The 13598-nt window shown below is 40.7% G+C and overlaps 1 protein-coding gene across 1 annotated transcript; it reads left to right on the forward strand.

Moving 5' to 3' along the window:
* Positions 1-8059: 8059 nt before the first annotated feature.
* Positions 8060-13005, forward strand: LOC139450809 (transforming growth factor-beta-induced protein ig-h3-like). The gene is made up of 6 exons (XM_071232648.1): positions 8060-8111; positions 9318-9538; positions 9697-9883; positions 10246-10344; positions 11967-12083; positions 12696-13005. The coding sequence occupies exons 1-6, from the start codon at positions 8060-8062 to the stop codon at positions 12836-12838; spliced, it is 819 nt and encodes a 272-aa protein (XP_071088749.1). The 3' UTR covers positions 12839-13005.
* Positions 13006-13598: the final 593 nt, after the last annotated feature.

Below are 13598 nucleotides of genomic sequence, written 5' to 3' on the forward strand. Positions count from 1 at the left end.
AGGTGACTGCTAGCGGCTAAGTGTTTGCAGCTGTGTATCGTTCGTACATCACCAGCAGGAGCTGAAAGGATATTAACAATCGTGCAGATGTTCTATTGATCTGTTACTGTAAACTGAATGCACATTCTGCTAAATATAAGCGCTTGGAGTCACCTGACATCCGACCCTTACCGGCATTGCAACCACGGGGAGACAGGACAAGTACCGTGATACTCCCCTGGAATCTCCAGGGGGGACAAGTATGGAGAACTGGGGACCTTTAGTTCATATTAAAAAACAAAATATTGCAAAATATTACAAAAGAAAGACTGGTTGGTATTATGTGTCTGAGTGGGGTATTCGTATTTTAGTGTGAAAAATAGTGTGAAAAATAAAACCAGCATAAGTCCTGACCGGTACAAATAGTTACGCACGCACACACAATTGCAATCCAGGGGGGCTACCACAACCAAAACCTTACAGAATGGTATTCACATAATGTTATGTGTGTAGATTCAATCATGCCTCTTCGACTTAACGTGCATTATCTTACCATTCAGGTATAAAACACATGTAACGCGAACACATGTTGTTATTGCTTAAAACTGCAATCATCATATCTGGTTACTTGTATTTCTCTAGTGTCAGAGATAGTAGCCGGTTGGCACTTTTGTGTAGCATTTAGTGTAGATATATTTTTAGACCAGAGAAAGGGAATTTTCAATATTTTTTGAAGATGCTTGATTTGACAAGATAGAGCGACTGTCTTTTGATGATCTTGCATATTTTGGAATTGTAATGTTTCCAAACTGACTTTACAATATAAAGAAGCGTTTTAACTAACTGTTGCGCACTTAACAAAGACAAGAACAAAGCTTTGGTCACATATCTCCCCCATCTTGAAGTCACAACATTGGATGCTCTCTCTTACCTACCAGTCTCTTCATAACACTGGCCCTGCCCATCTTCAAGCAATGTTTCTCCAATACAAATCAACCAGAAGCCACATGACCACAATCTCTCCTGTTTGTACAAAAATACAAAGTAAAGTACTTCGGTACTCGATCCTTCTCTCGTGATGGTAAGAATCTATGGAACTACCTTCCCTTCAGCCTCAAAAGTGCATCTGGTATGGCTTAGTTTAAGTCTGGGCTCAAAACATACCTTTCGGAACGCTACAGTTGAATGTGCATATTTTTGTTATCTCACTATCCCCTTTCTGTTGTATATATTTACATATGCTGAACTTGCGCATTGCGTATGCCCCTCGGTGATGTGGAATTTGGTGCTTTTCATTATCATTATGTACAGATTAAAATAAAAAATGCAGCAAAGAGTGTTTGGGTGATCCTGGCACAGTCAGGCTGGTTAGGCCCCTCATCGTCTCAGAGCCCTTGCCCTGTCTGTACGCAGCCCAGACAGCGAATGGGACTTCTTCCAGGAAGCGCTGCCTCCTCAAACCCACCAGAACTTTTCGGAGAATGTGAAGACTCTCCAACACTGCAGCCTTCTGCATTACCCAGATTGTCAGAAGGGCTGTATTCCTGGCAACAAACCCAGATACTCTCCAAATGTCAGTGAACAGATTTGGAGGTACCACACCTAAGACACCAAGAACAATGGGGAGTGGGACAACTTGGTACTTGGGATGCAAGCGGAACATTTCGAAAGCGTGGTGCGCATATTTGCAGTCTTTTCCCTGAATCTTGTCAAAAGGGACAGAAAATTCAATTACATAGGTAATTTCATTGGATTTATCAGAATGGACAAGACCAGTTTGTTGGGCTGGATAGGTCTGAGGCTGTATACAGCCGTATTCCAAAGAATTTTGTATTTATCATTTTCCGTGACGCCTTCTACATGTTCTGGGTCGTGCTATGGATGGACCACTGTGTCAAAACCACAAGCATGGCGAAAACGGTAATAAAATGATCGACCCATTCCATTATGTCGTTTAAGATTCTGTGTTTGTGCCAAAGCTGGGCATTCACTGACAATGTGTTGGACAGTCACATTAAATTCATTGCATAATCTAAATTTCATATCCGCATTTTGATGCAAAATCACACATTAGGGGTTTCGAGTGGGAAGTGACTGGTCCTGAGCAGCAAACAGAAAGCCTTCTGTTTCACTTTTCAGGTCAGGTTCAGCGTTGTTTACCTTCTTCGCACTTTGCACATAAACTCGATGCAGTGGTCGTTCAGATAGCCGCAGATTGTCTGGGGGGATTTGATATGGCACTTCGCTTAGTTGACAATCATTTCTGTACCGTCCAACAGTACACCTACATGTATCATCAAAATCAACGCTGACATTGAGAGATTATGTCACACATACTTGGCTCGTGTAAGAAAACTCTGGAATGCCTTGTGTTCATCATGAGTCCTGATAAGAGGATCATCGGACAAATACATGTGTGCAAAAATACAATTCTATCATGAAGAGCCTCCACGTTAATCAAACCACGCCCTTCCATTATGATTGGTAAATATAAGCGATAACGGGAAGAGCGAGGGTGGTTGGATCTATTGTCTTACTTGATTCTTCGTGTGGGGATGTCAATACCTTGTTTTCTTGTTTCGTCCAATCAACAACACCAAACACGTTGTTTTGTTGAAGAGAGTCCTGAACAAGTCGAGCAATATGAGGCCGGGCGTTGTCATGTTGAAAGGTAATGCCTGGGCCATGACGACGCAAAAAACGGTAGAACAATAGGGCCGATGATCTCGTCGCGGTAGCGCTGTGCATTGGGATTTCCCTCTACCACTATCAAACGGGTCCTCTGTCTTGCTGTAATCCCACCCTTTACCATAACGCTGCCGCCCCCGAACCGATCTTCTTCCATGACGCAATGATTGACGTTACGTTCACCTCGACGTCCGTACACTTGAATCCGTCAATCGCTGTGGCTGAGGTGAAAACGAGACACGTCAGTGAATAGAATTTGTCCCTACCGCATGGCCGTCCAGCGTAGACGCTGTCTGCACTACTGTAGACGTGCTTGACGTAGGTTTCCTGTCAAAATGGGACGTCTGGCGGGTCTTCTGGCGACAATCGCTGCACATCTGAGGCGGCGACGCACGGTTTGTGAAGATATTTGTCGAAGGCCAGGGATGCTTCTTGCAGTCACTGTTGCTGGCTAGAATCGATTTCGTAGGTGTGTTGTTCGAATCCAGTTGTCTTGTCGATTATTGGTTACGCGTGGCCTGCGGCTCCAAGGACGCATTCTTCTGTTGCCAACATTGCCATAAACAGCAAATAGTGTTTCTGTGGACGTTAAATTGTCTTGCAACATCACGTTGACTCGATCCTGCTTCAAGCAGACGCTCATTTTCGTACAAGCGTGGCATTTCGTATTGTTTAATAATTGCGTAATTTTGTTGTTTTTTGCTGAGTGGTTGTTGTCAGCACGATGCTAAACAATGCATATGAATCCCGTTAATGCACATGTTTTTATACTCATTCTCGGGTAGTGAAATGCATGGGGCTTGCATAAAAGTCAACTTTTGCATGGAATGCATGCTTTTCTGTAGCAGTTGCGTTTTTGTAACTTGATTCCATACATGTATTACAATATTGAAAACCAAACTTTACTTGTTTGAAAAATACACTAAAATATTGGTGTCACGGAACTTTTGTTGGTGAGTATATTTATTGACATTGTAAACAGTAAAAAGAAGTCGGTACTCGTCTTCCGTGTGCTCAAACAGCTGTGACATATACATTTGTACATGACACACTCAATGACGTCATATGTATCCATATCAACTGAACTCGCCAGTTAACAGATGTTGCTTCTTATAAAAAAAAATACATTTTTATGACATGTACTTCATACTCACAATTACATGAAACGCCTATGACAAATTTATCAGAATTGGCTGTCATGGCAGCTGCACATTTTGTTACATCATAGTATTCTAACAGTTTTAGTTTAATATTTTGCAATTGGAACGTTGGCAGTCTTTGCTGTTTATTTTCGGAGCCGAGATTTTTCACAAATATAACTATTATATTTAAACGGTTATTATTTTTTTTCCGGGAAACCAAAAAGTATATTCTCCTTGTTTAGAAAGTCTGCAGTTCGTGTTCCCATTTTCAAATATGTTGATTTTGTGGCAGTTTTTCACAGTTAATGTTGTGTAAAAATAACGTGATCTCTTATCTTATTTTAGTAAAGGAAGTAAATTGGGCGGAAGAGGAGGATAGTTCAATCTTCTGTAAATCTTAACTTTTGACACAGATTTGAAATATGTTGATACGAAACTTATTATTCTTAAGAATTCACGAAAACATTTGACATCCTAAAACGTCAGAAAATGGCCATTCATGTATGTTAAATCGTTAATGAACCGGACCCCCTTAATGTCTCATCCTTCATAAAACTTTCCTGATCAATTAAGAGGTCGTTGTTGTGCCAAATTACTTGACCGAGATCTTCATTGCGTATTGGAAGAATACCTTCAGTGAAGTCAAACCGAGGTTAAATAAGATCAAAACAAAATGTGAGAATATTTTGTTTCAAATTGTTACAGTTTACTTACAATATATCTTTATCGAATTTAATTTAGGAATATGTTTTTCTAACATCGCACAGCATTTTGATCCTTTCTTGTAGTATCGCCCTATTGTCGACAACTTTTGAGTTTGAATTAATTCTTTTTACTTTGAACCCTTCGTCTCTTGAGCAACAAATTATTTGTTTCCTTTTTATCATATCGGGCTTATTTCTCCCAACAAACTTTATATATTTATTTTGAAACTACCATTGGCATTATCTGGTGGAGTAGGTATAGAAGAAAACCGGTGGTTTAGTATCGGTAAAATAATGGATTTTAATATGGTATAAACATAATTTAAGTTGATGTTGATGTCGGTTATTTGATCAAGGTTTAAACTACATTTTATTCCTAAGAGTGAAAAGGGACTCTGTTCCCAGTCCAGTTACCATTGTTGACATTTTTTTATTCTTGAATATTTTTTTTAACCCTATCCATAGAATCCTTGTTTTGTCTGTGTTTACTTTAAGTCCAGGGAACCGTGCATATTGTTCTAGGATACCTGCATATGAGCAGTGTTCGGTACCATCTAACATGCGTGTGGTATCATCTGCAAACAGTGCCGATGAGTATCATTAATCCTGGTATCTGGTACCTGTCTGTACATTCCATCAAGTTATAGACACGACTAGTTATTTCTCCGATATATCTGCCGGGCATAAAACTTTTTTTATCTTGTCGAGTACAGATGTCATTCTTTTGGATATAGGGCGGTGGGCTAACCTAGAGGTTAAAGCGTTCGTTCGTCACGCCGAAGACCCGGGTTCGATTCCCCACATGGGTAGAGTGTGTGAAACCCACTTCTGGTGTCACCAGCCGTGATGCTGCTGTAACATTGAAATACGGCGTAAAACCATATTCGACCTACTCACTTTAATCAGTAGCCAATAGCGACAGTGGGAGGAAGATAAAAAACACACATGGAATCATCATCTGTCATCATTTTAGTTGTTATCTTCTGAGATTAAACACCCAAATATAAAACAAGGAGTGCTGAAAACGTATATATGGACGCACAAATGGACGAAACACTTTGAGTCAAGTCACATTTGTCAGCACGAAAAGTAAAGGTAATGTCTGTAGTTGCCTACCAAATGAGATTGTGCTGTTAACATGGTCGTCCGCAGGAGTAATTTGTGATTTACGCCCTCGGCTCTATCACTTTCACTAATCGCCTGAAAAGGGTTGGTCTTGAATTCTAATAATGCAGCAATTTGATAACCACATTGCACTCATAATGTTTAAAACATGGTGAAATGTCGCTCTTTTTCGTTTGGTATACATATCAACTATAACACTGCACTTCAATTGTGCTTGTTTCTAAAAGAATTAGATTTTAATGAGAAATAAATTCATGTTTTATCATTTTCAGTGAAGTCATTACAAGCTTCACAAACGACATTTGTTATGCATTCATATTTTCGGTTTATTATTTAATTCTAATAATGGAGCAATTGATAATAATTAGTACCTTACTATATTGTTAAAACATGGTGTACTGCAGCTCTTTTCGTTTTGGTAAACGTATGCACTATAAACGGAACTTGTTTTTAAAAGAGTTAACCGAGCATAATGGAACCAAAATGTGAAACAACATTTGTTATGTTTAGCATACCCTTATCATTTTGAAGCCGTGTCAAGTTCAGTATATAGTCCTGGAGTCAAGTAACGCAGCGTTCCGTGATAGCTTCGTGACCAGCCTACATGACCATCACTATAAGCTGCAGCTGAATAAGGCAAACATCTTCAAATACCACATTATTCCCTACACCGGCCACCTCAGCACTGGACAGGACAAACCATCGTCTGATTATAAGCTAGTGTCACCTATGTTCGCAATAAGGTTTATCATGCCACCATGTCAGAATGATGAGATCTGATTGGTCCACATGATCTTGATAAAATACTATGTAACCCGCCTTGGAGGGTAATACATTTTTCAGCGGGGGAATAAATCTCTTATACCCCGCCACGACCAATACAGGCTGCAGGTGCATTTCTGAGAGACAGAATAAATCCCTTATACCACGATACAAAGCAAAACGCTGCACGCTTTTTCCGAGTCAATGGAAGTCACGTGACATAGTACAAGTTAACCTCAGTTCAATCGAACAGCTGTTTTCTATCAATTTTGAATTTGTGTTTAATCACATTAACACATGTCTGTAAGATGAATTCGTTGTGACATGATCACTCCGGCTAGTGGTATAAAACCTAACGCAGGACGCAACAAACATGGAAGAGTCTTTGGTTCACCACTTTCAGCCTTTTACACCAGCGGGATCCAGGCACTCAAGCATCGTGAGAAGTGGGTGGACCTCTGAATGAAATGCGTAAATAATTCCCTTCGCGAAAGTTCCTTTTTTTATCTTTATGACACATCATATTTTGCATATTTACAACACATTCAACTTCAGTGCTGGAGTGTCTGGATCCCGCTGGTGTGAAAGGCTTCCTCCTGGTGCTTTAAGAAGACCTTCACAGCAGAAATGACGCCATTATTATTTGCATAATGCTTGCCAATGAGATCTTCTTAAAGTGTGGGAAGAGGTGGAATCTAATGGGCCAATTGTGATGAAAACGGAGCATGATCAAAAAGATCAGAGCCACAGTTCACTGCTGTTTAGTCTCTATCTGAAAGTGGTGAACCAAAGACTCATCCATCAACTCGTTCAACAAAATCAGCTCGGTTTGCTTCTAAACGACCTAAATACTCACTAGAAATGTTTATTCTGGAGAGATTCTTATCAGGAGACTTGGAACCAAGCCTGATGAAGCCTTTGTCGTGCTCTGTTCATTTCTCAGAATTGTATCAGCTTTGTGACGTGTGATGAGTCATCGATCGTCCATAATTATATTTTGTACTTTATCAACGTTATCCTAAGTGGTGGCAGATGTAGGTCTTCCTGATCTGCCTTCCTTCTTTGGATCATCTTCGGTGCTCCCTCTGCCGTTCCTGACAACCCCGCTGCCCACCTCTTAACAGTGTCAAAGGAACAACTTTCAATCCAACTACTCAAACCTGACAAAGATAATGTTGTCAATTTACTTTTAATATCGACAGAAATGGAAGTTTGAATGAAAAGTAACAAAAATGCTAGAATTAACTTTATCAATGATAAAAGTACGAATTACTCAAACATGTGAATGGATCATTATTAGTTACGGTTGTAGACTTTTACACAGTTTTTGTTTTTATTACGTTCAAAGGAATATTCGTAAGTATCTCTTTTGTTCTGGAATGTTTATTCTTATCATTAACTGAATTTGAAACCAGATATTATCTCTGGACCATTTTATTTTCAAGTGCAATCCTGCAAATGTGAGACCGGTGATAAGGGTGAACCTATTTCTAAAATATTAACAACTTAGTGTAAACGTCAGCGGTTTTTGGTATACACGTCATTGATAATTGATGTAAACGTCACCAGAAACGGGAAAACACGTCATTGATAACTGGTGTAAACGTCATCAGCTATGGGTACAGACGTAATCATTAATTGGTGTAAACGTCATCAGTAATGGGTTCCATGTCACCACAAGAGTATGCCGAGTATATTCCCGGCGTCCCAAGTAGAAATATTGCTTCAAAATTGACAATGGTGTCGTCATATATACTCAATAATCATTATAGACAGGACCTCTTTTAATGTGCGCCGAATTCTCATACCCATGCATGAGTAAGTAAACATATGTTATATGGATTTCATTTCTTATGTTCTTTTAATCACAGACAGTGCTGGCCATATCAAAGAATTATTTGCAGCACCACTTTGGTTGTCTGTGGGATAAGTGAGGGAATATTGGCTATAGGTATGTAGATCATACAGAGAAGAAACTTATTCTCTATGTTTATATTTCCAGGGTAATACAGAGAAGAAACTTATTCTCTATGTTCATATTTCCAGGTGTTCGCGAAAACATAGATGATTTAGTCGTCTGAGGCGGTCGTAATTCGCCCCAGCAAAAGTGAGAAAATGCAAAGATCTGCCGTCCTCTCAAATTAAAGGGGGCTTGGCTCAGACAAAGTGGCTGTCCAAGCAAATTAGATTCTAATCGTTTTGTTTGTGGATTGAAACTAGTTGGGTGCGGTGAGGTAACCTTGTGGTGAAAGTGCTCAGACGTCACGCCGAAGGCAGGTGTTCAACGGGTACAATGTGTGGAGCATTTTTCAAGTTTCCCGTATATTGGTGTCGTTTTTGTAGAAAACGGGGTAAAACCATTCTTACTCTGGATCTGTTTTAGTTATATCTATCATGTTTGTTTGAAATTGAATTTGTGATATCAACAACCAAAACAACTTTGCATATTTTTTATGATCGTCGCTATATGGTTGAAGTAGTACCGAATTGACGCTACATATTTCCTAACTCACTCTTAACTCAAATACCATTATGTATATCGATTGAACAGTTAACGATTATCCTTGGGGTATCTTGGGGGTTCCAGGATACGTTAGGTCCCAAGCAATCTGTGCTGGTCGTACGAGTTGACTTGGACAGTTGCTCATGATATCAACCACAAGATTGTCTTGTCCAGACTCATTTATTTAAAGACCGCGTCATAAGGCTGGAATAAAGCCGAGTGCGGCTTTAAACAACAAACAAACAAACAAACACAATATGACCCAGATTCGATTGTTCTCAGGCCGCTTTGCGCCGATTCATTGTGATTTTTACATGGAACAAAGAACAACAAACCCAAGTTTTCCTGAAACTACAACTGAAATACGGTTCACAAGATAACTTGAACATTAAACAACCTCTTTTCGTACTGAAGTAAACTACACCGTCTTCGTCCCAGTAGACGCGGCGTTTCAAGCGCTACCGGAGCAGATGATTTCGCAGCTATACCGGAAGGAGAACCTGCCCCAGTTGACGGATCTGGTCAAGTATCACATCGTGCCGTATACTGGGAACACGCACCGCCACTGGACAGGGGAGACAGTCAACACCCTGGCGTCAAAACCTGTACGCATGGTCACCTACCCCCACAACCAGGTCCGTCGCTGTAACATGGCGTCCTCAGTGTCTAACTGGTTTTGTTTCCCTTTCTCGAATTTGTTTGTTTATTGTTGGGTTTCCGTTTGTTTGTATTTTAATTCATCTTTGCATTTTATGTTTAATGTTGAAAAGTCTGCGATTTGGTTTGCGTGCAGGTGACTGTTGTCAACGGCGTCGTCCTCACGGAATCCAACCTGAGCGTCTCCAACGGACATATATATCTGCTGAGCACTACCCTCTATGCTCCTAGTGGTGACATTGTCCAAAGCCTTCAGCAGGACTCAAAGTACTCCATGTTTCTCACTGCTGTCGCCTTGTCAGGAATGACGAGCAAACTTAAAGGTTTGAATAACCTACACTGGTTTTATCTGAAGTTCTGGCACTGTGGAAAACGCTGAAAAATAATTATCAAAGCAGATACATGTATGTCGGTGTTAAATAGCTAAATACCATACGTTGACTTGATACGAAGCATTCAAGTACACAGGTAACCGTTGTTGACCAGTGTCATAATACGCTGCACTAAGTACAAAGGTTTACGATTTACATTGATATGATACACTGGGTTCAAGACACCATGTTAACATTAATGTTACGGTTAAGGTCGGAGTCCATTTGCTCAATTTCATTATGTTATACCATATGTCAATTCAATTTAAATGTTTATTTGGTGAATGGAAAATTGACAAACGTTTTCTCTACAGAAGACAACATCACAGTCCTTTCTCCTCCTGATGACGCATTTCTTAAAATGAATAAAACTAGAACGGATGCTTTGTTTAACAACATACCCCTGCTACGAGGTAAGTGATGCTTTGTTCAACACCATTCCCCTGTTACGAGGTGAGTGGTGCATTCGACAACATTATTCCAATGCTACGAGGGGAGAAATGCCGTCTTCAACACCACCCCATTGCGACGAGGTGAGTCATGCTTTCTTCCACATTTCCATGCTACGAGGTAGGTGATGCTTTTACAACTGAACATGCTCTTTCTTCGAAAATGTCAAAGAGCGTCATACTCTTGCTGAAAGGTTTTTGATCAAGGTTACAGCATTCAAGGCGTCAGTAAGAAAAGTGGATGACATAATCAAATTTGACGGATCTGTGACAAATATGATCTCCGATGCAATTCCCTAGTTTGATTGTACCATATGTTCCTGTAACGAAATCCAATTGGTGATGCTTGGACGTTTTTGAACTTTTGTCCATCGTTCAGCGCACGTCTCTCCCCGAGAGGGCGGCGAGGTGGTTGCTGATTTGGATTGAGACCGTGTTGCCGCACACAGCCAGATTCCGGATTATGAGGAGTTCCTTCCCTTGGCGACCATTATAGCGGTAGAGTGCTTTGGTCATGACAGTCTTGCTCAGAAGGTTTACTTTCAGGTCACACACGGATTAGGGCAACCGGCCAATATATCAGGCCACCTGTAAGGTAATTATGGCGACAGTCAGTCTCACCATTATTACCCACTTGGTTTCGGGTGTATGGGAAGAGCGGCCATTTGTTTCTTTTCCACGTGGTCGGCGTGAATTGTCGAATGTCTATGGGAGACATTGTGGAATTTGAATAAACCTGTGTGTGCTGAGATTCCTCTCTTGTGCAGTTTATTTGGTGATATATTATTGGAAATTTAAGTCGGGTTTGAAAAAAAACACTGCCACGCACCGTATGCTCGGGTATCTTCAAGTGATAATACACCGTAAGGCTTCTTCGAGTAAACAGTTGACTTGCTTTGGCATGTGTTTGGGGCAGGTTGCGTTAACCTTTGGGCGAACAACTGGTATCACTATGTGATAATGATTCATGAACGCATGCATATGAAACCGTCGGAATTGTACAATCGACTCGAGATTTGGTATGAATATGGAAATGATATTGTCGCTTTATTCATCAACCATCCCAAGCTACGAGGTGGTGGTGCTTTCTTTCAACATGCCCTTGCTACAGGATGACTGATGCTTTCTTCAACAATATTCCCTGCTACAATATGGGTGGTGCCTTCTTCAACAATATTACCATGCTACAAGGTGAGTGATGCTTTCTTCAACAATATTCCCATACTACAAGGTGACTGAAGCAACACGTCCAAGCAAAAAGGTGTATGGTGCTTTCTTCAAAAATATCCCCATGCTACAAGGTCAGTGATGCTTTCTTCAACAAAATTCCCATGCTATAAGGTGAGTGATGCTTTCCTCAACAACATGTAGTTGCTACGAGGTAAGTGATACGTAATTTAGAAACATTTCCCAGCTTCAAGGTAAGTGAAGTATTCTTCACAACACTGACCAATGTCTACACTCACATGAACTATGAATTCTGTTTTGTTCCTTCTCAAAAAGTACATCTGGTCATTAAAACATATGAAGGTTTTTTCCAATGCCCTGTCACTGACGTATTTATTCGCCGAACAATCTACTCCCAGCATTGGTGGAATTCCACATCCTGCCAGGCGTCTACTACAGTTATGGCTGGTATGGCAAAGAGAACATCCACGATGACAACCCAAAATATGACATTACCTACACTGTCCACGAATACGGCAAGTGTTAACTTCTTTATTTCACTGCTAGAACAAATGCCCAGTGGAGTTACATTCTAAAGCCATCAGTCAAGGGTTAACCTCAGTTGGCGATACATTTTAAATTTTCATACTGATTATGAGCGGTTTCCCTGCTCTAGCCCCGACCATACCTTGTACATCGAAGTGTTATGTACTTGATGGAGCAATAGTTTTCTCTCAACATTTCCTTTATAGTCTTTCTAAAGAACTGCCATGAGCACAAGCAGACAAAAAGAAGTGTCTCGTGAATAGTGCTCCTGTGTATGATTGAACTGTTCGAGTAAACAGCATATTTCACTGTCCACTAAAGGTCCACTAATTCTCGAGGTACATGCAGCTCGAGCGAAACATTTGTATAGAGGTTGTTGGTTGGGGTACAGTGTCGAGAAATACCTCTCCACGTGTCTCACATGACAAACACCCATTTGACCAAAGCCAACGACAGTGCTCTGAAGCGAGGATATTGGTACTCCCATGTAAGATGAGATATCTGTAGTGGCCTAAATAGAACTTTAAGTGTTCATGTTATAAGTGGCTTGATAGTTAACACTCGCCCACTCAACCACCAACTCACTCACTCAATCTTAACAGGTCACCATCATTTCTCGATTACCCCATTTGATGGAACCGTCTGGAACAAGGATTGGCTTGCAACTAATGACGTCATTCATTCCATCAGTGGAGTGAAGTATACATGGCCGTTCATGGGAGATCTTAACAAAATAATCGGCTAAAACCAAGGTTCGAGACAACATACTAAATAAAGATAAGTTGATGTTAACTACCGTATATTTGTCATTTGCACGGAGATAATCCCTATCGGTGTAAGAGCTGCTGGGGCTTCGGTCCTGCTCCACAAGAAAATACATGTTTCAAGCATACCATTATACGAAGCATACTTCTGAACACACTGCGGTGAATGATCATGTGGTGGTGACAGCATGTGCAACTGTTCATTCTGCTTCCGGAATCAACAGATTCGAGTGATTTCTCGGACGAACCATTTTATGGTTCATATATTATTTGTCTATAGTTTTGCAAAATGACCAAAAAATGCGTTCATTTTATTTGTTTTAAAAATGCAGGTTTAGAACGTCCAGTGAATTCCTTGTTCAACTTAACTGCAAGAACAATAGCATGACGTCATCGTACTGGTTTAAGCGTAAGGATGGGATGACATAGGGATTGTAAAACATTTGTCCTCGCAAGATGAAAAGGATTCACAAAATATGGTGATTAATGAAGATGACTGCATGTGTGCTGATACTTATAACGTGGAAGGGGGCACGGGTGGCCCAGTCGTCTAAGGCGCCGCGACTCGCTGTGTAGATTTGCGTCCCTTGGACACGTCAGAAACCTATGATTGTGGGTTCGAATCCCGGTTCGACCCGATTATGTTTCTAGGTTTGTCAGCACCATACCCGTGCTCGTGGGTTTCACCGAAGTTGTAAACGTCTTAGACCTGCATCACTTCGGGCTTTCCTCCCACATTGA

The sequence above is a fragment of the Haliotis cracherodii genome, unplaced genomic scaffold (genome assembly GCF_022045235.1).
Source record: "Haliotis cracherodii isolate W230 unplaced genomic scaffold, xgHalCrac1.p SCAF_8, whole genome shotgun sequence".
Taxonomy (NCBI): domain Eukaryota; kingdom Metazoa; phylum Mollusca; class Gastropoda; order Lepetellida; family Haliotidae; genus Haliotis; species Haliotis cracherodii.